The 24,402-nt window shown below is 38.4% G+C and overlaps 1 protein-coding gene across 2 annotated transcripts in view; it reads left to right on the top strand.

Moving 5' to 3' along the window:
- Nucleotides 1-24,402, top strand: part of LOC133639673 (tropomodulin-1-like) — a 51,153-nt gene that overhangs the window by 10,240 nt on the left and 16,511 nt on the right. For both annotated transcript variants that reach the window (XM_062033181.1, XM_062033180.1), the window contains exons 4-6: nt 7,871-8,027; nt 17,318-17,434; nt 18,859-18,948. In XM_062033181.1, the coding sequence (XP_061889165.1) occupies nt 7,871-8,027; nt 17,318-17,434; nt 18,859-18,948 (364 nt within the window). The remainder of the gene's footprint in view (nt 1-7,870; nt 8,028-17,317; nt 17,435-18,858; nt 18,949-24,402) is intronic.

Below are 24,402 nucleotides of genomic sequence, written 5' to 3'. Positions count from 1 at the left end.
GCTTAAATTGATAAAATATCTATTCGAATAAGATATTTTGGTTTCCTCCACATAGAAACTACATGTCGAGGATGCTTAATTTAAGATTTGCAAATTGAATAATGCTTGTTTCCAAAATAAAATACTAAATTATATCTTAAAAGTCGTGCTAATTTCTACATGTACAAATCTTAATTTAGGATGCATTATCAAGTAAAATTATATGTCTATGCAGCGAGTTAATATCAATTTTTTTTCTAAAATCTAGTCTTTTTACCTTATATTTTGACAGCTCTTTTTTGCAGTGTGTGAAGTACCTTAACTGTCCTCCACAAAAACGTACTTTGTATGATTTCCTCCATTATGTCTGAAAGTCAATATTAGAGAATAATTTAATCTTGGATATACAATTCTCCATATTGGCAGTCACATTAATTAATTAAATAATGCATTAATTTATTCATTCATTCATTCATTCAGCAGAGTGATAATAATGATGTCACACTTACATAAAAAAACGGGTTGTAATCATAAATTCATGGTGTAAAGATGTGTTTGCAATCATTACTTTGGCGACTTTTTGACTAGCAGACCAGCCAGTAAGCCACGCCCTAAGCCCTACAACACAGTTTAATTTTATTATTCAGTCATTTTAGTTTTTCCTAATGGCAATATCGAGGCACTTTATTGTGTCTTTTCGAAGTTAAGTTTTCTAAGTTAAATGGTTAGAGATACTTCCGCTTGCTTGACAGAAGTTGCTCTTTGTGTTGCTCATTGTGTGTTTGTTGTGCTGTAATTTTTGTGTTGGTACCATTACTGTTGTTAGTGTCTCATGGGAAACAAGATTGCTGGCGCAATTGGACTTAACTATGAGGTCAAGTAGAGTTTGTTTGTATGTGCCCTGTGATTGGCTGGCAAGCAGTTCAGGATGTACTCCTATCCTGTACCCTGCCAGCTGGAATAGGCTCTTTTTTACTTGTGGTCCTAATGACGACATTATATATAGAAAATGGATGGATGGATGTTTCTTACTAATGCTGCATCAATTAGTCGATATTGTCGACAAAAATGTATAATGATATTTGTTGCCGACAAATGTATTTGTAGATAATAGTCGGTGAAAGCGGACATGTACAAGTCAGCGTGCAGGCAACAAACATGAAGTGTGTCCACTCCAACAACACCGCAAACGAAAATATTGAAAGTGTGAAAACATTTCACCCTAATCATGTAAAAAAAACATTAATAACTTGCTCAAATTACCAAACAGATCTTGTTTTTCATGCTAGTGCGTCTGTGATGCGGGAACATTTTAAGCTGTTAGCTTGTTGTTAACTTATAGCTAGCTAAGTGTGTGAAAATTAGCTTTAACTGTCATCGTAGCCAAAGTGTGCCAGCTAAACTTTGTCTACATACTTGTTTGCACGTTTTTAGAATCAATAAGATTAACATTGCATGGATGATAATGATTTGTGTGGCGTATTTGAGTTTCAAATTGTATTCCTTATGGTATTTATATTATTTTTGCTGTTCAAAGAAAATGACAGGTACAATTGATGCCTTTCTACAGCTTGCTTTTAAATAGATAATAGTTTAATTGGTGTTTTTATTTTTGTAGCAGCTTAATGAGCAGCATAAATCAATATTTCTGAACAAAGAAGTCATCTTTATTGACTAAAGACTAAAATACTGTATATCAAGCTGAATTTAAAATCCCATGGCTAATAAGAGCCACTCAATAGGTGTACACTATCTGATTAGTGGAGGAATCGTTAATAAAGTGCTTGATTAGTCAACAATCAAAACAGTGAATAGTCACAGCCATATTTCTTACTGGAGCTGCTGAACAATTGTTTGGGGACTCTGCTCTCACCATTGTCTTCAAGTACGAACCATAACTCCTACTCTGTTAGCTAACTTGCCCAACCTGTCAGATACTTGTTTTTAGTTGGCCTTTGTCCCGTACAGCTCCATCTCTCCTGGTTATCAGTGTGTGTGAGTGACAGGAAGAAAAGCGCCCTATGACGTCAAATCTCGCATGTTCTTGTCTTTCCTTATTTTCTGTATTTGTGTCCTGTCCTGGTTTGCAGGGTTTTCTAGACTCTGGGAACCATCCTCTTTCAGTCTGTTATCTCGCAAAAATTTAATAAGCAGGTTAATTATCCCAAATGTCGTCATTTTTGTAACGGTGTCCCCCATACAAATGTAGTACAAATAGTACAGTACCTTTCTGCCTGTAAGTCCTCTCCATATGTCGTACCGTCAGTGATATATCATCATAGGCCAGTGGTGTGACAGCAGCTGTGATCGTCACCTTAAAGCCAAAAGGGAACAAGGGGGATGACTGGAAGGGTAACATTTGTTTTGTTCAGTGTGTGTGTGCATGTGTGTCACAGAGACTAATGCCAGTTATGGCTGCCTCAGATGGACTTCATGACGCAAACAAGGAGAGTCAGTGTGCGTACGTACCTTGTTTACGCATCTTTACGAGGTTAACCAATTACAGAACAGTAAAGTGGCTCTCTAGTTTAAAAAAACACTATAACCTTTCCAGCAGGGCTTCTCACATCTCTGCCAGGAAGACACTGACACATTGTTTAGACTCAATCTATGGAGAGGCAAATTTAGTTTTCTATCTTTATATTTATGTGCTTTTTTAAACTAATTTTGGAGTGTTAATCATGATTAACAGGTTATTATTTGCTTGCATAAATAAAATGTGGTTAAGAAAATACCCCAATATTTGCAACAAATGCAATTTTGTAGTCAGCACGTCATACAGGAACATTTTTTAAATGTCTTACTGAACTGCGTATCATTGATTTGCTTAAAACCTGGTGACGGTAAGTATAGTAGGAATTAAGTGGAGATTTTGAAAGTCTGCAATAATATAGCAAACTAGAAAATTCCCAAGGAAATGTTGATGGGCCTGCTATCTGTGCCCTTAATTACACCAATTCTTAAATCCTTACATTGGCTCCCGGTACATCAGAGAATTGATTTCAAAATCCTCCTGCTCACATATAAACCACTACATGGTCTAGGGCCGAAGTATATTACTGATATGCTCCCACTATATAAGCCCTCGAGATCACTAAGATCTTCTGAGACCAATCTGTTAGCGGTTCCAAGAGTAAACTCAAATCAAGGGAGAGCATCATTCAGTCACTATGCAACAAATAGCTGGAATAAACTTCCTGAAGATGTCAGACTTTCCCCAACTCTGACTACTTTTAAAACTAGACTGAAGACTTTTATGTTCACCTTAGCTTTCAGCTAAATCTTTTAATCTTTTAATCTTTTAACTTTTAACGTCTGCACTGTTTTTATTTTTATTGGCTGCATTTTAATTTTGCTTTTATTTTCTTTCATTTCACTTTGTTGTCTGTGAAGCACTTTGAGTCTGCCCTGTGTATGAAAAGCGCTATACAAATAAAGTTGCCTTGCCTTGCCTTGCCTTAATTGGCCTGGGGTCGGTCGAAACAGGCAGAGTTTTAAAACGGTGCCAAGTATTCTAATCCATGATTTTTAGGTTTAAACATTTGAAATTAGCTAAAAAGCTAGCATTAAATGTTGGCATGCAAACTTTAACATGCTGATAGAAGAGACATTAGCATACTTTCAAGATGGCGGAAAGTATCAAAATACTTGCTTGACAGCACCGAGTATCAAAAACATACAAAATTATCTAAAGTGTAAGCATACTAGTATAGGTTAAAAAGTTAAAGTTAAAGTACCATTAATTGTCACACACACACTAGGTGTGGAGAAATTATTCTCTGCATAAGAAACGTTAGCATACTTCCAAGATCGCGCCAGGTATCCATATACTTACTCAACAGCACCAACTTTTTTATCTCAGAATTTCGACTTATTATCTCATAATCATGATTTTGATGTACTAATTTCGACTTGATACTTTGAAAATGTTACTATTTGTAATTTTATTATGACCTTATATCTAATTATTTAGACTCTATAACTCATATTGTTTACTTTTTAACTAACAAAATAAATATTTTATCTCATAATCATATTTCTTGTATACCTCATAATTTTGACCTTTTATCTAATTTTATTTTACCTTTTACCTCATAATTTCGACTTGTTATCAATTAGTTATGACCTTATATCTAATTATTTGGACTTTTTAATCTAATATTTTTTTACTTTTATCTCATAAATTCGACTTTATATCTCAATTTCTACTTTTTATCTCATAATTTCTACTTTTTATTTAATAATTTAAACATTTATCTCGTAATCATAATTTGTTTCCTCATAATTACGACTTGACATCTCATAATTTGACTTTTTATCCAATAATTATTATTTTGGATTTTATAATTTTGACTTTTTAACTATTAATTTCACTTTTTAATCAAATATTTATGACTTTTTTTATTTCATATTTTTGTTTTTTTCATCTCATAATTTTAACGTTGTTTTTTAAACAGCTAGACTAAAACGTTAGAATGCTAACAATAGCGTGCTGCTATAAGGGACGTTAACTTACTTTCAAGATGGCGCCTAGTATTCAAATTCATGATTTTTAGGTTTAAACTTACAAAATTTGCTAAAAAGCTAGCAAAAAATGTTAGCATGTTAATGTTCTCACAAGTATGCTAACAGTTAACGTGAATTAGACTCCGATAAAAGGATAGTTACCATGATCTAGCTAGCTTACTTGTTGTTGCCTCTGTTTGCTCGAGAGCCACAACGTTGACGGCTGTCTACTTTGCTTCTAATCATATTTGAATGATCACAATCTAAAAAAAACTGTTAGTACCAAACCAGTTTTAATTTTAGAGTATTTATTAGTACCCAGCGAGAAAGTATATTTATGTCGTGACAGATGTAAACAGAGATCACAACACCGGAAGCATATTACCCGAGGGGTGGTGGCTCCAATTGGGATACTTTGAGTTATTTGCATGCATGTTATAGAATTGTGCATTACATTTTTAATGATAATAATGTTACTAATTTGATCAAAAAGAAAAACTAAAAATAATGTGGTACATTTCATGGGACATGTAAGTGTCAAAAATACAGCCCAAAGAGGTTGATATGAGAATAAATCTAAAGTTAAAATATAGGGTAGAAATGCACCCATTAGCAGGAAATGTAGTCTTCATTTTCAAAATTTTCTTTCAAGGCTTGCATGGCAGCACTTTGTGCTGATTTTCCTCTTTTTTTACATAAGTTTTCCTCTTTTTTTCTTCCAAGGGTGCTCACATGCCTGTAATTAAGGGTTTTACATGTGTTTTAAAAAGAATACAATAATGTGTTCTTTAGTGCAGTGGTTCTCAAACTTCTTTCACCAATTAGCACCTAAGAAAAAAATTGGCTCCCTAAGTACCGCTATAATGACCAACATTAAAATACAGTAGTAGGCCTACGTAGACATTAAAAACAAGGCAGAGGTTATATTTAACAAGTATGTTTAATCTTTTTGGCCACTGTAACATTACACACAGTTTGAACAGTAACACGGTTTTTGAATATAGGAAAATACAACTTCAATCAAGTGATTCTTTGACACACCAAGAGATAAAGCCTGCGTACCCCAATTTAGTGCATGTAAAAATACCAAGTGTGTGTGTATGGGGCGGTAACGTAACGTAACAATGGGCCTAGAATGTGATGCCTAATCGCGGGGGTTACATGCGAGACCCCCTGTGGTCGATCAATTTCCACGAAGTAGGGACATTTTTTAGTTTTAGTTTTTTATGATTCCATGCATTTAAGTCTTTTTAAGCCCCCCACACACACTTATATATACTTCCTGTGCTCTTAAACTATTTTTACACCTACCTAATTTTAACATGAAAACTTAAACGGGTACTCAAATCTCAATATAGTTAATGCTACTCAATGGCACTTTTAAATACGCAATGCACTGAAACCGTAATAAGTGAACCAAAAGGGAAGACTTTAAGCTTGTTTTTTTTTGGAGGAAGTAGGTGCCACTGGACGCTGACTTTCTGCCACTGAGCCGGCCAATGGCTGCTATGTGAATATTTAGCAGATGAGGTACTGGGGTGCCATGAGTGAGTGCAAGCAGAGTGAGAAGTTACAGTAGGACAGGAGGCGAGAGGAAGACTAAGCCTCCCACAGTTAAAAATAACACAGTGCTATCTGCAGCTGATGTAACTGCCATATTAGAAGCTTTGGCCGTGTCACAGTGATAGACACCTAACCTCCACGCTAAATACTGCTGCGTGGAGTAATAAATATTGAATGAATGTATGAATATGTTGGAAGAGACCGTGTGCAGTATATTGTTTGTGTCCTCATGCTTTAGGCAGGCCCCCGAGAGAGGTCGGACGCAGATGGAAAAGGGCGAGGGAGTTTTGCGAAGAGAGAGAGAGAGACCTCACAGTGCTGAGAGCATAGATAAGATATGACGCTATAAAGAGTGCTTCCAAGGGTTTGATTTTAAATGTGACTTTAGGTTAAAAATAACACAGGGATCTGCAAAGTTCTGGAGCGTTTCCCAGGACAAATAAATGCTGTCAAAGTTAACGCGATACTATAGCATTAACCATTAGTTAGTTTTACGGCGCTAAATTCTTTAACGCTCCTTTTTGACCCTCGGTCCATTCCGTAGCGTGGGAAAATGTAATGCCGTTCAGTTACTGTTGAGCCCCAAACGGGAAAATAGCGAGCAAACATGCACAAAGAGTAGGGTACATTATGGAAATCCCAGATCTAAAGCCACGGCAAGTCGTTCTACCGACAAGTAAAGACAATTTTATCTTCGATCGCCGTGAGACGTTGTCATTGGACGCCTGCTGGCGCGCTTTGCCACTTGCAGAAAGGACGAGTTTCACTTCCGTGTTGGAATACAGTTGGGTGCATTGAAAACATAAAATGTAGATTGTTACACTAACTGCTTTAATAAGATGGAATAAAAGCTCATCAGAAAGGAAAAACAGAGGACGCCTCTTCTCAAACCAATCACACACTTCCGTTCTAACCACCATAACCAAATAAAAAATCATCTTACATTACGATCATGCTTTGTCAAAGTTGTTTTGTAATGCAGTATGTGATATTTCTACCTAAATAAAGTTTTTTTGGAAGATTGAAATTAAGTGTATATTCTTTTGTAACCTGTTCTAATTGATTGTCCACGATTACAGAATGTTAAACAGGCTGAATATTACATTTCGTTAATAAATAGAAAAGGTTAAAACATTGTCATGAAGAGATATCAATACCATTAACTTGTGCAACCTGGAATGTGCAGAATATCAGAAGCATTTATTCAGGCAGAAATATCACAGATTACATTACCAAACATCTTTGACCATCATCGTAACAATCCACATTTTGTGTTATTAATGCGTGAACTGGTATCTAAACGTGGTTTAGCTCCTTTCCTCTGAATGCAAGTGCGGTATAGCTCGGTTGGTAGAGCGGCCGTGCCAGCAACTTGAGGGTTGCAGGTTTGATCCCCGCTTCTGCCATCCTAGTCACTGCCGTTGTGTCCTTGGGCAAGACACTTTACCCACCTGCTCCCAGTGCCACCCACGCTGGTTTAAATGTAACTTAGATATTGGGTTTCACTATGTAAAGTGCTTTGAGTCACTAGAGAAAAAGCGCCATATACTTCACTTCTTACAGCAGGAATATCAATTTTGTTTTCCTACAAAATATAAAATCTGGCAATACACCAACACACTGCAGGTATTTTTTTATCTTGTCATTAAAAGTGTGTTTAATATTTATTATATTGTATGGTACTTTCAACATTTTGCCTTTTTCATGTAGGCCTTGATTTCAGATTTCTGCATTTAAATACGTTGCTTAAGTTTGCATAAGAGAAATTCCCAATGACCAAAAGTTAGCGTTTGTAACGATGTAAATTCCTGTTATTGTCTAGAATGCACTCTTGCCTGCTGGGATGCGTCAGAAGGATCAGACCAAGAAATTACCCACAGGACAGTTTCAAAGAGGCAACCTGCTGGCTCATCTGGAGAAACAAGCCAACGAACACCAAGACAGAGAAGACCTGGTGCCTTTCACAGGAGAGAAGAGAGGTAACACTCCAAAATTGTTGTCTGTTAGGTTTATTGTTCAACAAGGTGACTTTGACTGTATCTTAATGTCATTTTGAAACCAACGGTCTGTGTAACAAAATGCTCATGATTAGAAGTCATTTCTTAAATCACAGTAGATTGGGGAAGTTCCCAGAAGACAATACCTCAGCAGGCACTGTGCGGCCTGTTACAGTGTGATGCATACTGACAGATGCTCAGGCAGACAGACCTCAAAGGAAACTTGAGAAGGTTTTCTTGATGTCAGTCCTATCATGAGGTCCAGAGCAGACACTCTAGCCTGATAACACTGCAGTAAGTCTTTGTAGAACTACATTATTGACCTTGTCACCCAATAATCCGTTATTGGTATGGTGTTATTATGACTATGTTTACACTGAAGTGGCCTAAATTGGATTTTTTGGAAATCAGATTTTTTCCAGCTGACTCTTTACACTGCAAGTAAAATGCGATCTTTATCAGACTCCAGTGCAAACGTGCACAGGCTCCAATTTGGCCCCAATGTTACCTCAACGTCACTTGCATGCGCACTTCGATAAAGTGAAAACAGAGGAAGTTGACCGTATTCCGTAAATGAACAAGGAAGTCGCTACTACTACAACATTTTAAAAAGTTGCCACCGTAGATATGGTTGCCAAACCTTACAAATTAGTGTTTTTTTTACATTACAATAAATAAGTAATATAAAGTATGAATGGATGTATAGTGTAATACACTACCGTTCAAAAGTTTGGGGTCACATTGAAATGTCCTTATTTTTGAAGGAAAAGCACTGTACTTTTCAATGAAGATATTTTTAAACTAGTCTTAACTTTAAAGAAATGCACTCTATACATTGCTAATGTGGTAAATGACTATTCTAGCTGGAAATGTCTGGTTTTTGGTGCAATATCTACATAGGTGTATAGAGGCCCATTTCCAGCAACTATCACTCCAGTGTTCTAATGGTACAATGTGTTTGCTCATTGGCTCAGAAAGCTAATTGATGATTAGAAAACCCTTGTGCAATCATGTTCACACATCTGAAAACAGTTTATCTCGTTACAGAAGCTACAAAACAGACCTTCCTTTGAGCAGATTGAGTTTCTGGAGCATCACATTTGTGGGGTCAATTAAACGCTCAAAATGGCCAGAAAAAGAGAACTTTCATCTGAAACTCGACAGTCTATTCTTGTTCTTAGAAATGAAGGCTATTCCACAAAATTGTTTGGGTGACCCCTAACTTTTGAACGGTAGTGTATATTTTGGAGGGTTCTAATCTTTTTATGGCTGTTAAGTAGAGGCAACACGGACATCAGCATGGATCTACGTTAGCGTTATTTTTCCATTTCACTTAAGTAAACAACTTACAAAAACGCCACAGCGTCAATTCTGTATATTCTTATATTACTTATAGCCTATTATTTGCCACTATTTACTAGTGATGCACCGAAAATTCAGCCGTCGAAAGAAGACTTTGCTTACCAAAACCGGATGTTGTGGTGAAGTATCCACTTCCGCTGGCGGACTGCGTCTTTTCCCGCGCACACGAATGACTTAGCTGACGAAAAAGTCACATACGGGTCACATTCAGGTCGCTTTGCGTTTAGACTGAAGTCACATTTGAAAAGATCAGATTCCAATCGGATTTGGACTACCTCCAGATGTGGCCTGAATCTGATGCGAAAAGATCAGATTTGAAGCACTTTGGAGCGTTAAGACTGGCAAAAAAATTCTTATCTGTCGCACTTTAGGGCAAAAAAAATCAGATCTGGTGTTCAGTGTAAACGGAGCCTATGGCGTGGCATTCATTTTTTTCTGCCAATTGTTTTCCAAATTTACCCCATTATCGTACGGTCAAACACTGCGCTTAGCCAACTAGTCCATTTTCCAGGGTATCATTCTGCGGAATCAAGGGTCCAAACAAAGAATCCCCACTTTGGTAACTCAGTCATTGCGAAGAATGGATATTGGTTCTTTTACAGTTGGGACTCTATAGACCTATAGGAAAAACATGCACTCTGCATAGGGCCCCACTATCTGTTTTTGCCCGGAGAAGCTCATGTATAATGTCAATTAATGAATGGCTAGACGCATCATTTGAAATTTTACCGCAAACACATTCCTAGACCTTTCCCACTCCGTCATTGATAAGAATACATTGGCAAATTTCTACAATCATTGCTATTGTCTTCCGTGGTGCACAGTGTTATCTTATAGGAGTCAGATGTTAAAGGTAAAAGTGGTATTAAATGTTATTTGGTCACCTATATGTATTTCACATTGGTTTCTGCAATGAAAACTTTACTTATTCTAGATAAAATATGGTTTATTTCCATATTTTTGATTGTCAGGAGTGCATTAATTTAATTTATATTATTTCTCATAGGAAAAATGTTTTTGGTTTTCATGCGTTTCAGTCTTTATCTGTACAGTATTTCAAGATGTTTTCCACTTTTGTTTGAAAAATCAGTGTTTCCGTCTAAATTATATGAAGTGTTTCTCCCTCTCAGAACTAAAAATACTACAAATACCCCATCTTATATCATAGACAAACAAATAGGATGCTCTTCTTTTTCTCCCCAGTGTTGTTGGCTTAGGTCTGAGCTATAGTTAGTGCTTCTAATTCTTTTATCTAATTTTCCATACATATTTAAAGTATGGAACAATGAACCTCAAAATACTGGGCCTCCATTTCTATTTTGTGTATTTTTCTGCTAAACCAAAGCCCTGTTTTTGCTCTCACCATAGAAACTAAATATATAGCCTTTAGATACAGTAGCTGAATTCAACTTTGCATGTTTTAGAAACAGCTTTTATTAGTTTTTTCAAGCTGCTATGTCTCCCATACAGTCTTCCGGCCTGCCTCACACTTTGTAATCACTGTACTATTCTATTTACTTACCTTCAGTTGTTGTCACTGTTTTCCAACAACGTTCATAAAATTGATTAAAGAACAGTTTAGTTAACTTTGCATGATATTTCCCTAATTTCTACTCAAATAATGCATGATTATCGATGCCAAAAATCAGCCACATTAAGAAGATAAATATCTTATATTTGTGACAATGCCGCATGTTGGCGTGATCCCAGGATGCAGAGACGCCAAGAGACGTGCTGACAAAAGGTTGTTTATTTGGGCACCAGGCAGAAAAAAAGGAACACAGGTCCAGCAGGACCTCAGAAATCAACATAACACTGTGGCATACACAAGAGTGTCACAACATTAACAATGTGGAACAGCTGTGCTGGCAGAACAAGGAACAAAGTAAAGATGATGCAAAACACAGAGACAAAACAAGACATACTACCATCAACAAGAGCACAAGGAAAGGAAATAATACCAAAAAAAAACATAATCATGACAATTTTTCTCATCCAAAATTCAGAAAAATCCTTTGTTTTCAATCCAGTGGCAGCTTAATATTGTTTTCCCTTTGAAAGCCAGCTTGCTTAATTGTCATCTACGAAACTTGCTCAGTTTTCCTCTTTAGGTGGCATAAAACATGTTCTACAACGTGAGAACCAAAGGAGATGACGGGTCTCTTCGCTGCCAAGCAGCTTGTGTTTACACGGCAGTCCAAATATGAGGTGGCAGAGTCAGAACACACAACAGAGCTGAGTATGATGTTAGTCAGAGCGGTCTGCAAACACCCACACTCGTTTATATTCACCAAGTTTCAACAATATGAAGTCAGATGTAGGTATAAACTCACTTATATAACTGCTAGTTTTTAAAAAGATTCCGGAACCAGACGATTTTGTCCACATGTAAAGTTATCTCTTATGTTACTATATGAGCTACATCATAATCTGTTGAATTTAAGATGAGAGCTTTCTTGTGTATTTGCCATTAATTCCTCACTATCTTGACAGGATTTGATTTGAGTGCAATGAGGTCACCAACATAGGAGAAACACCTTTCACAATGACACGGTGAAAGCAGTGATGGGCAAGCTACTCTGAAAATGTAGTAAGCTAAGCTGCTGGTTACTCTCTATGAGGGTTGTCCTAATACCAATATTTTGGTAACAGTACCGGTACCAACATTTGTTACTTTTCTAAATAAACGGCACCACAAAAAATGGCATTATTGGCTTTATTTGAACAAAAAATCTTACGGTACATTAAACATAGGTTTCTTATTGCAATCGAATAACAATTTTGTCCTTAAATAAAATAGTGAACATACTAGACAACTTGTCTTTTAGTAGTAAGTAAGCAAACAAAGAGCCCTAATTTGGCTGCTGACATATGCAGTAACATATTGTGTCATTTCTCATTCTATGTATTTGTCAAAATTATGAGGGACAAGCGGTAGAAAATTGATTGTTAATCGACTTGTTCATTTACTGTTAATATCTGGTTATTTTCTGTTTCAACAGGTTCTATCTACACTTCTGTTAAAATGTAATACACACTTATTCTTCTGTTATTTGGATGCTTTACATACGTTTTGGATGATACCACAAAATTAGGTATCGATCCGATACAAAGTAGTTACAGGATCATACACTGGTCATATTTAAAGTCCTCATGTGTCCATGGACATATTTCCTAAGTTAATAAACATAAGATAAATTTTTTTTTAAAAAGGAAAAAAGATTTTGTAAAAATCAAAATATCGTTGTCGTATTCACTAGATACGCTCTTGTACTTGGTATTATTACAGTGGATGTCAGGTGTCGATCCACCCATGGCATTTGTTTACAATGAGGAGCGGCAGCTTGTTAGCTATGAGCTGTTGTATCTTCCTAGGATGTGTAGTGAAGCATGTTTACCTATTCCTTGTCCTACAGCATGGGTGTCAAACTCTGGCCCGCGGGCCAAAACTGGCCCGCCGTGTAATTTCACTTGGCCCTTGAGGCGATATCAAATTAACGCGAGAGCTGGCCCGCCGATTATATACAGCGGCGGTGCCGCGGTAACACCGCATTCACCGCTAATTCTCATACTTGCCAACCCTCCCGGGAGACTCACAAATTTCAGTGCCCCTCCCAAAAATTGTCACGTCCGCTTTTCATCCAGTCCAACGAGTGCTGGCCCAGTCACATAATATGTGCGGCTTCTGCACGCACACACACACACAAGTGAATGCAACGCATACTTGATCAACAGCCATACAGGTTACACTGAGGGTGACGGTATGAACAACTTTAACACTGTTAGAAATATACGCCACACTGTGACCCCACACCAAACAAGAATGACAAACACATTTCGGGAGAACATCCGCACCGTAACACAACATAAACACACGGTAAAAGTTAGAGATGCTACCTCAGTAGAAGCATTTAAGTCTCATCTTAAAACTCATTTGTATACTCTAGCCTTTAAATAGACTCCCTTTTTAGACCAGTTGATCTGCCGTTTCTTTTCTTTTCTTTTCTACTCTGCTCCCAACCCGGAAGAGTTAGTGCTGCAAAGGGTTCTGAGTATTTGTTCTGTTGTGTTTGTGTTGTGTTACGGTGCAAATGTTCTCCCGAAATGTGTTTGTCATTCTTGTTTTGTGTGGATTCACAGTGTTGCATATATTTTTAACAGTGTTAAAGTTGTTTATACGGCTACCCTCAGTGTAACCTGTATCGCTGTTGATCAAGTATGCGTTGCATTCAAGTACAGAAGCCGCACATATCTTGTGACTGGGTGAATGGGTGAAAAGCGGACGTGACGACAGCTCGTAGAGGACGTTAAAGGCAATGCCTTTAAGGCACGCCCCCAAGACTGTGGTCCGGGTGTACTACGAGATATTATGACCGATGAACACCTTCGTTCTATAATGAAGGTTGCCTCAGCTCAAAGCCTGAGCCCCGACATTAATGAACTAGCATCCAAGAAAAGATGCCAGGTATCTGGCTTGGGCACATCAGTAGGGTTGGGTATCGTTTGAATTCGAACGATTCCGATTCCGATTCTTTGTTTCGATTCCGATTCCTGACGATTCTCGATTCCGATTCTTTTAAGAGGCAGCCGTGCTGGGTGGTCCTGTGGCGGCCGGCTTGGGTGGGGTGGCCGTGGGCTGGCCTCGCCGCGCTCTCCGGGGGTGGGGGTGGGCTCGTGGGGGCCCGGTTGCCGGTGAGGCGGGGGCGGTCTTCCCATCTGGTTGCGGGGGGTCTCCGGGCCACTCGGGCGGGTCTGGCTGCCCCCTGCTTTTCTCGTGCCTTTTCCTCTGCCGGGTGCGTCTGTCTGCGGCCTGCTGCTGGCCCTTGTGGGCGGCGCGGTGGGCCAGTCCACAAATCCACTACACCTCCCTGATACCGAAGTACATGTCAAACTACTTCCTTAACGTAAATGACCGCCATAACCACAACACCAGGGGGAGCTCCACTAACCACGTTAAACCCAGATTCCGAACTAACAAAGGTCTTAACTCATTCTCTTTCTATGCCACATCAATGTGGAATGCGCTCCCAACAGGTATAAAAGAAAGGGCATCTCTATCCTCCTTCAAAACCGCAATAAAAGTTCACCACCAGGCAGCTACAACCCTTAACTAACACCCTCCCCGGATTGCTAATAATCAAATGCTAATAATCAAATGTAAACAATCAAATGCAGATACTTCTTCCTATGCCTTCTGATCTCTCTCTCTCTCTCTCTCTCTCTCTCTCTCTCTCTCTCTCTCTCTCTCTCTCTCTCTCTCTCTCTCTCTCTCTCTCTCTCTCTATGTCCACTACTTGCTGTCCATATCCTACCCCTCCCCCCCCCCCTCCACACCCCTGATTGTAAATAATGTAAATAATTCAATGTGATTATCTTGTGTGATGACTGTATTATGATGATAGTATATATGATAGTATATATCTGTATCATGAATCAATTTAAGTGGACACCGACTTCAACAAGTTGAAAAACGTATTCGGGTGTTACCATTTAGTGGTCAATTGTACGGAATATGTACTTCACTGTGCAACCTACTAATAAAAGTCTCAATCAATCAATCAATCAATCAATCAATCAATCAATCAAAGCTCTGGGGTTCCTGTCACTGTCCTACATTTCAAGTTCTTATATAGGTAATAATGTTAATGTAACAGAGAGTGTACAGATGGCACCAAATGGCCCCAGTAAGGGTCCATTACTAATAACTTTTTGTCATTTAGCAGTGGACACCCTTCAACTATCTCTACGGGTCCCAACACCCCACTGTATGTATGTATTTTAGTTTGCCTTTTCTTTGATCCACCCCTGTAATGTTATTCATGTTCTCTGCCTACTGTAAATAAATACAGCGTCTATCTATATCTTGACAAACAAAACAATGACTTGTGTGTTGTTTTGGAACAGTTGATAATGATTATATGCAGTACAACTTTTCATGAACTCAACTCAACTTAATGTGGGTTCTTAATTTTGTGTTCCACGTCTTGGATGACGAGAGTAGTTTTGATTTGGGCTTACAAGGTAAACAACTAAAATTAATGTTTTGGGCATTTTTTTATCCAAAGGGAGGCACATTGTGGGTTTCCTGAACGTTGTCTTTATCACTAAAAGAAAAATCTGAGGGAGAGAATTCCTCTGCCATCTTTCTCTAAGTTTCTTTATTTTTTATTTTATTTTTTCATCCGCTTGAATATTCCCTCTGTCCTTGACTCCTTCTTCGTCATGTCAAATGTCGATGACTGGCTGTATCTTGCCTCTGATTCGCCTGTCCGTAACGTTTTGCCCTAACCTTAACCAATCGTGACTCATAGTAAACCAACCAATCATCATGGATTTTCTCCATATTTTTTATCCCTTCGCCCTGAATCAGAGGTCCATTTCTCTTTTTCAAGTAACTTCCAGCTTCGATGTAAGCTACCGTGCTACATGGGCCTAAAAGTAGCTAAGCTACGGAAATCGCTACTCGTTCAAAAAGTAGTTCAAAAAGTTCAAAAATGGGCAATTGCCAATTTTAATCTGGAAAAATACACCCTTCGAATCCTTTCTTGCTGTTTTTGTCATTCCAAATAGAGTAGCCATTTTTAATTTTACCGGAAACATGTCATAATGAATTATTCATAATATGGATTTAGAGTTTCATATTATTTACATATTACATATTTTTCCCATATATTAGCCGCACCGGACTATTAGCCACAGATATATATACGTTGTGAAATGAGATATTTACAAAAAAGATTTCGTAAATGTTTATTTACATGCCTTAAATGTTTTCAAACGGGGCCGGCAGTAAAACGGCTGATCAAACAAAACAAACATCATTGTTATGGACCCACTAGCTGCGAAAGCTAGCTCCCTCAATCAGCTAAACAGATTCCAACTGCAACAAACAACAATACAAAAAGAATGGCACTGTAAGTTAATAATACTAACAAAAACACTTGCAAATGTGACATATAATTATATTATTCTATATATAATGTTTGTGGGTTACTTGTTTGGTTGTATTTCTGGACTGTATATTTCAAAAATCCAATAAACAAATGTTTAAAAAAATAATAATACAAACACAGACACTTGTAAATGTGTTAGCTTATTCGCTAATGCTAATGAGGCTAGCTTGATTAAATTACAATAGCACTTACAAATAAGCATTAAAACACTACTACAGACATCACACATGTGACAGTTTAATAAGTATGAATTGTTTTAGTTATATCGTAAAACTTACAACCATTGCTTGGAGTGATGAATGAATAAACCATACGAGTAGAAACACTATGGAGAACTGGTAGACGGACGGCACTTATACTTCCGGTTCAAGGCAGGAAACAGAAGGAAGTACCTGTACCTGTACAATCAATAACATTATATTATGGCCATTGTTCCAGACACCCTAAAATATGAGCACAATAACAAGTATGGAGCATAATCATAGTTGTACATGCAGAAAACAACACAAAATACTTATAAATGAAGAAATGAAATTAATAAATGAACATTTAACATCACTTTTACCTTTATTGAAGATTGTTGCTCAAGACGAGCGATGAGTGTAAGGAAGGAGGAGAGAAAATGAGCCACACAGACGCCAACTTTGTGCTTTCCTACATCCTAATTTCATGCTTTTATTAGCGTTCCTCACCTTTATTAAATTGCTGTCACTTACATTTTTATTTGGTTCTAAAGTGGCTTATTTGGCAGCCATTGTTTAAAATAGCCATGCATCTTGCTACAGTTGTGTATCCCCTGGCGCTACTCAACAGCTGTGTCTGTTTAGCTGTGCACTGTTTGGAAATATGCTAATTTTCCTCGAGATAAGCTTTTCGCAGAGAAGACTAAAACATTTGAGAAGTTGTTTCAAGAACAGTTTATTATTTCAGCAGGATAAGTATCCATTCACTTTGCAGGAAAGGCCTGGGTGCCTAAAAAGATTGTCGACCCCATCATGGAGAATGTGACCCTGGAGCCCGAGCTTGAAGAAGCTCTTGCCAGCGCTACTGATGCCGAACTTTGTGATATAGCAGGTAACAATATCAACTTACTTCTTTTTTGTTGTCTATAGGCGCGAATATACTTCAACATTTTTCGCCAATTTTTCATCTCTTTGCTTTCACTAATCAATGTACAGTACAGTTAATACCATTCATGACCTCACCTACTGGCACTTGGTGTTAATCTCTTAAGTCTAACGCCTCTCCTTTCCCCTTTAGTGATGCCTCCATCTTTCCCACCACCTATCTATCCCCCGCTAACTTCATTCACCCCTGCTGGATCAGTTAGCTGAGCACCATACATGGTATCTGCAGTATACATGCATGGTATTAGCATGCAAAGAAAAAAGACACATTGTAGGACTACGCTGCATCATACGCAAAAGTATTTTTAATTGATACTTATTATTAATCTGTGCAACAAACCAAAACAGCTCTTAGTATGTGAGGCAACAGCTGTTGCAAACTACCGTATTTTCCGGGCTATAAGGCACACCCATCAAATTTCAGAAGAAATAAATATTTTTACATAACATGGACAATAAGCTGCAGATATATACCGGTACGAAATATTTTGTGAATATTTATTCACATACCTTAATTGTTTCCAAATGGTGGCTGTCGAATGGCAGTAAAACAGCTGATCATACAAAACAGAAGTCATCGTCATGGACCTACTAGCTGCGGCAGATAGCTCTCCAATCAGCTAAACAGACTCAATAGCTCCATGGTGATGTTTTAGTAAATTTACAAAACTGAAACAATACAAAACGAATGCCATTGTAAGTTAATAATACTAACACAGACGCTTCGCTACTGCTAACGACACTAGCTTGATTACATTACAATAGCACGTACAAATATTCATGGAAGCACTCCTACAGACATCATACATGAGACGGTTTAGTAAATATAAATTGTTTTAGTTAATAAAGAATCCTTTCGAGCAGAAACGCATTGGACCAATAGTAGACAAAAATAGATATACTTCCGGTTCAAAGCATAAAACAGGAAGTACATTTTCAACCCGCAGCCCCTGCAGTGAGCGAACTCGTCCAAAAGATGGCGCCATAGCCCAAACAGTACAACTCCTTTTCATTGTGTCAGTAGGTGTTACATGAAAACAATTTGTTGAATTTAAAACATTATGGCTGTTAGCAAAGAAAAATCCATAAATTAGCCACACCGTTTTATAAGCTGCAGGGTTCAAAGCGTAGGAAAAAAGTAGTCCGGAAAACAAGGTTCTAAGGCAGATTTTTTTTTTGACACATCATATGCTTGTTTGCACTTTACTTCTTTTAGCGCCTGTACAACTGATGTGCTTGAGACTTTGCATGTGTCTTTGAGTTCGCCCTTCCATCGCCCAGCTTCTGTTTGCATTATGCTCAATTCAAAGTTACAGTATACTTTGTTTGTCTTAATTTCTTCCATTCTGTCTATCGTATTTTTCTTTTCAGCCATCCTGGGCATGCACACGCTGATGAGTAACCAGCAGTACTACGAAGCTCTGGCGAGCAGCAACATCGTGAACAAGCAAGGCCTTAACAGTACGTAACCTGATTTGAAAGAGTCTTCCATCTGTCCTGCGTTAAACTTGTCAAAGTACCTTAGACTAGTGCAGAAAACGCTGTTAGTGTTGAGAAAATATAATGCGGGAGGTCTGTTTTTTAATATTCTCCCTGCAATTTTTACACAACTATAAATGTCATTAAAGGCCTACTGAAATGATTTTTTTTTATTTAAACGGGAATAGCAGATCCATTCTATGTGTCATACTTGATCATTTCGCGATATTGCCATATTTTTGCTGAAAGGATTTAGTAGAGAAAATCGACGATAAAGTTCGCAACTTTTGCTCGCTAATAAAAAAAACTTTGCCCCTACCGGAAGTAGCGTGACGTCACAAGTGGTAGTGCTGCTCACAATTCCCCGTTGTTTACAATGGAGCGAGAGATATTCGGAGCGAGAAAGCGACGATTACCCCATTAATTTGAGCGAGGATGGAAGATTTGTGGATGAGGAACGTTAGAGTGACGGACTAGAATGCAGTTCTTGTACATCTTTTTTCGCTCTGACCATAACTTAGGTACAAGCTGGCTCATTGGAATCCACACTCTCTCCTTTTTCTATTGTGGATCACGGATTTGTATTTCAAACCACCTCGGATACTGTATCCTCTTGAAAATGAGAGTCGAGAACGCGAAATGGACATTCACAGTGACTTTTATCTCCACGACAATACATCGACGAAGCTCTTTAGCATGAGCTAACGTGATAGTATCTGTCTCAAATGCAGATAGAAACAAAATAAATAAATCCCTGACTGGAAGGATAGACAGAAGATCAACAATACTACTATCAGGAGACACCGAACCAAACACTGGACATGTAAATACACGGTTAATGTGTATTCGACGCCTGTCGAAGCCTAGCAATGCTGTTGCTAACGACGCTAACTTAACAACGGGACCTCGTCAGAGCTATGATAAAAACATTAGCGCTCCACCTATGCCAGCCAGCCCTTCTCTGCTCATCAACACCCGTGCTCACCTGCGTTCCAGCGATCGACGATGCGGTCGGCGGCCCGGAGACGTAGGAAGTCAAGGTGAGGTCGCCGCTAGCGCGTCTGCTATCCAACAAAGTCCTCCTGTTTGTAGGCCTTTAAGTCCATATTGACATTGATCCAACACACTGTAGTGAATAAATAAATGGAGACACAAGATGCCTTTCAGTCAGTAATGTACACATTCACCTGTCCCTCCAACAAAGAGGACACGCCCCTATTGCTGCTGTGCCAATAATTCTCAGCATTCTCACCATTCTCAGCAAGCAGCTAGTTTATGTTTTATGTTAAGGGCCTGACTTACTAAAGGTTTGCGTGTATTAAAACATGTGCACACTTGATAGTGCATGCAATGTTGATCTACTACAGTAAGTCCGTGCAAAGAGCATTGCATCTCTTAAAAGACCAAAATAGAGAGCGCAATCCATTTACCGTGTCTGTCTTTATGTACATGCAGACTGATTATTAGAACATCCACAATAATGGGAGAAGGAGATGCAAAAAAAATTAATTAGCACTCGCACTTTCTTATTTATTAATGCTAAAACTGTTCTGCGACTGCTGTTTTTGTGCGTGCAAAGTGGCACAGTTGCGCACAAATGGCTCTGAAATGCAGGCCATTTTGCTGCAAAGACAGACAAAGGACAGAAAATGTTTTGTCCTAAGTGTGTGTGTCAACGTACTTGGACTGTCAGAAATTTAAAAAATATAAATAATAAATAGTCATATCGTCTTTTAATCAATATCATTTTATAACTACATAACTGCTGGATGACTCTAGGTGCTGATTATACAGATTCAATTGATTCATTTTGGTGGCACCTGCTGTTTTTGAAATGTTTTATTAGTGTCAGTTTTATCGTACGGAAGACTTATTAATACAATATATCTCCTGTATGAAAGAACTTCTAGCAATATGCATTTTCTTGCATCTGGAATGATCCAGACGCACCATCACAACACAACGCAGCGCCTCCCAGAGTGCACCATCAGCGTGCTAAAAACAGGTTCTGTTGTTAAATCACACTTGGGGTGGCATGGTGCAGGTGATAAAGCGGTCGTCCGAAAACTTAAGGGTTTCTGGTATGAATCCAGCTTCCCTCATTCTGGTCACTGCTGTTAAATTCTTGGGCAAGACACTTTACCCACCTTGCTCCCAGTGCCACTCTCACTGGTGTAGGTTTCTGGCAGGACCTCCTTAAAAAAACTATTTTTAGGGCCTGATTTACCAAGATCTAAACACAACAACAGCATGTGCAATTTATATAATAGCGTGTACTATTAGTGGGTGTGTTGCGTGCGATCTACTAACACTGTGTGTAAAATTGAAAAGAGGTGCAGACGGCCTTATTTAAATGAGGATTTTGCGTGTATGGCATCCCCACACTTATTTACTGCACATTCATGTTATCATGCTCCTACCTGTGACATTTTACAATGTTTTCCAACAAGCAGGAGACATCTATTACTTTGTATGGGCATTTTAGAAGCAGTCCAAAGTACATCTCCAAAGACACCACTTTTTTTCTTTTTTTTTCTTTTACCGCTGAAGGTTCATGGATTGGAGGGAGGCTGCACTACGGTGCTAAAGATGCAAGAAAATGCGTACTTTAAGACGTTTTTATTACATAGGATATATGTTAGTAATATATATTCTTTGTGAAAAAACGAATGTCATTAAAAAAAATATTAAATGACACCAAAACGCATCAATTAAAGTTTTTTTTTAATCAGCCCCTTAAGTCATCTAGCAGCTATGAAATGATAAAAGAATGTTGCTGAATAGACAAAGTGTCTATTCAGCAACATCCTTTTAAAACGTGCTAAATAAAACGGTGATGAGTTTTGATAACTCCCATTGCGCATGCTGTTTCTATATATTTAAATTTTCTCCTCCCAGTATTGTGAGCCTTTTAACGATCATCTTATATTTTGTATATTAATGAAGAGAGAGACGCAAAATGGATTGCACGCCTTATTCTGCTCACTTAACAGACGCAATCCACTTTGCACACATTTAGTGGATCAGTTTTACCTGTGCTATCAGGTTTGCACATGTTTTAGTACACGCAGGTCTGAAATCCTATTGGGACTTATTTCGATAAATTAAGGTTAAAATACTTCTAGATCGCCCAGAGAAGGTGGTTCATATTATATGTTTGTGTTGCATGTCAACAACATGACAAAATGCCACAGGTTGAACTATATGATGCCGTGGATGTGGATGGGAATGACTGTCTCAGTGGTGACAGCTGCTATACACAGAAAACCTCATTTAAATAGGTCAGTCTGCGCCACTTCAGCACTTTATTATCTATTGTACACGCAGTCTGTAGTAAATCACCCACAACATGCCTACTAATAGTATACACAATTTTATAGTTAGCACACGCAATTTAACCCGTGTTTTTTAGGTCTTAGTAGAACAGGCCCTAAGTGTTTGGTTTGGAAAGTAGGAACACGACCCCACCTCTGAAACTACAGTCTAACAAGGTACATCAGAATCAGAATACGAATCAGAAGTACATTATTAATCCCTGAGGGTAAATTAAGATTTTCAGCACAATCCCATTCAAGATCAGACAAACATTACAGGGAGACAGAACAGGATCGCTGACGGGTCTGCCAACTTCTGGCGCCCCTTACAAAAAAAAGTGAGAAACAGGTAAATGCTGGGGGGGGGAAAAAACAAAAACAGTCTTAGCCTGGGCCCCTGGAGAGGGGGTCCAGACTGAGGCCAAGGAAGAAGAAAAAAACTCATACCCGTAGCACACATAAACATGTGTGTAAGAGAGATACGTCAAAGAACACAAAGGACATTAAAGACATTAAAAGAGCAGAGCTGATACAACCAGCTGCCACTCCAGCAGTGCCATTTCTACATACAGCTATAAAGGAAAAAATTCAATAAAAAGTTAACCGATAATGCACCATGCATACACAAGCAACGAAACAAAAACATAATTTCAACACCAGTATACACTGTGGTGGTCTGTGCGGTGTTCCACGCCATCGTCTGCTGGGGTGGGGGGAGCATTGCCAGAGACAGGAGCAGACCCAACAAAGCAACCAAGAGCGCCGACTCCACCCTCGCCCGCCCACTAACTCTCGGCCAGTTTTAGAACATTTAGAACTAGTTTAATTTAAAACACCATGTTATAAAAGCTATATAAGTAGGGGGTCCTCACTCCATCTCTTCATCAGCTTGGGGTTCCTTGGCCTAGAAAATGTTGAGGACGCCCAAACTACACTACATCAGTGACCCATCTCTTCTATTTTGACACTATATTTATTTTTTTATTTTATTGTATACATTCTGGGCAGTTATATTGCTCTGATTGCACAACTCTTTTTAATATGATGGCTCATTAATCAGCAAGACAACTGACTGTGGGAAATGTAGTCTCTCCATGAATAATACAGAATGCTATGTTTTGTTTGGCACATTCATCATGTACTGTATGTTCAAGACGCAGATAATAATTGAATTGAATTTCTTGGCCCTGCGATGAGGTGGCGACTTGTCCAGGGTGTACCCCGCCTTCCACCCGAATGCAGCTGAGATAGGCTCCTGCGCCCCCCGCGTTCCCAAAAAGGGACAAGCTGTACAAAATGGATGAATTGAATTTCAAACATATTTCTTCTGCTCATGCTGTAAGATACAGCATGGGGGAGTCCAGGGTGTACAAGTCAGACAGGTTAGGCTTCAGCTTACCCATGAATCTAATTAGGACAAGCTGTATATAAAATGGATGCATTATTTATTTATTTATATAAATTATGTGGCAATGCCGAGAAGATTATAAAACATATTAAATGTCCAATTAGATTGTTCTAATGCCATTGTAGTACTACATACCTTTAGGGGTCCTACTGTATGTGACAAACTGGTTTGGTATTGAATTAATTTACAATATGCTTCATCACATATTTACACACATACAGTATTTCGCATTTCAACATGTCTGAAAAGGAGTAGGAAGAAACAGAGGTTATTTAATCCCACCCCGTTTACATTTCTTAGCAGACACAAACACATTTGTTCTGTTCATGTTCTCAATATATAACACAAACAGCCAATAGGTAGGGAAGGGATTCATATGGCCCCAGTCCTGGGTGGATCTCCCGTCAGAGGAAGATGGGGGGGGTTAATCATTTTGCACTCTGCTGAAAATGATGGAAAAGCGCCACTTTACATAGCAACTGACGCTGTGGTTAAAAGTTGGAATTGTCACAAAATATTTTAAGATAGTCAACACTCGACTGCCATCTGGCGGCTAAAGTGGATAGTGCGACCACCCAACCCGTCACGTTTCGTGTGACAGGTAAACCGCGACGAATGGGGCCTTATTAATCCCCTTCCTACTGTACATAAATCAATAAAGTTTACGTTACGAGATAGTTAATAAGTTGTAATTGACATCATTTGCTGCAATGT

The sequence above is a fragment of the Entelurus aequoreus genome, linkage group LG22, assembly GCF_033978785.1.
Source record: "Entelurus aequoreus isolate RoL-2023_Sb linkage group LG22, RoL_Eaeq_v1.1, whole genome shotgun sequence".
Taxonomy (NCBI): domain Eukaryota; kingdom Metazoa; phylum Chordata; class Actinopteri; order Syngnathiformes; family Syngnathidae; genus Entelurus; species Entelurus aequoreus.
This window is presented reverse-complemented; position numbering and strand designations above follow the sequence as displayed.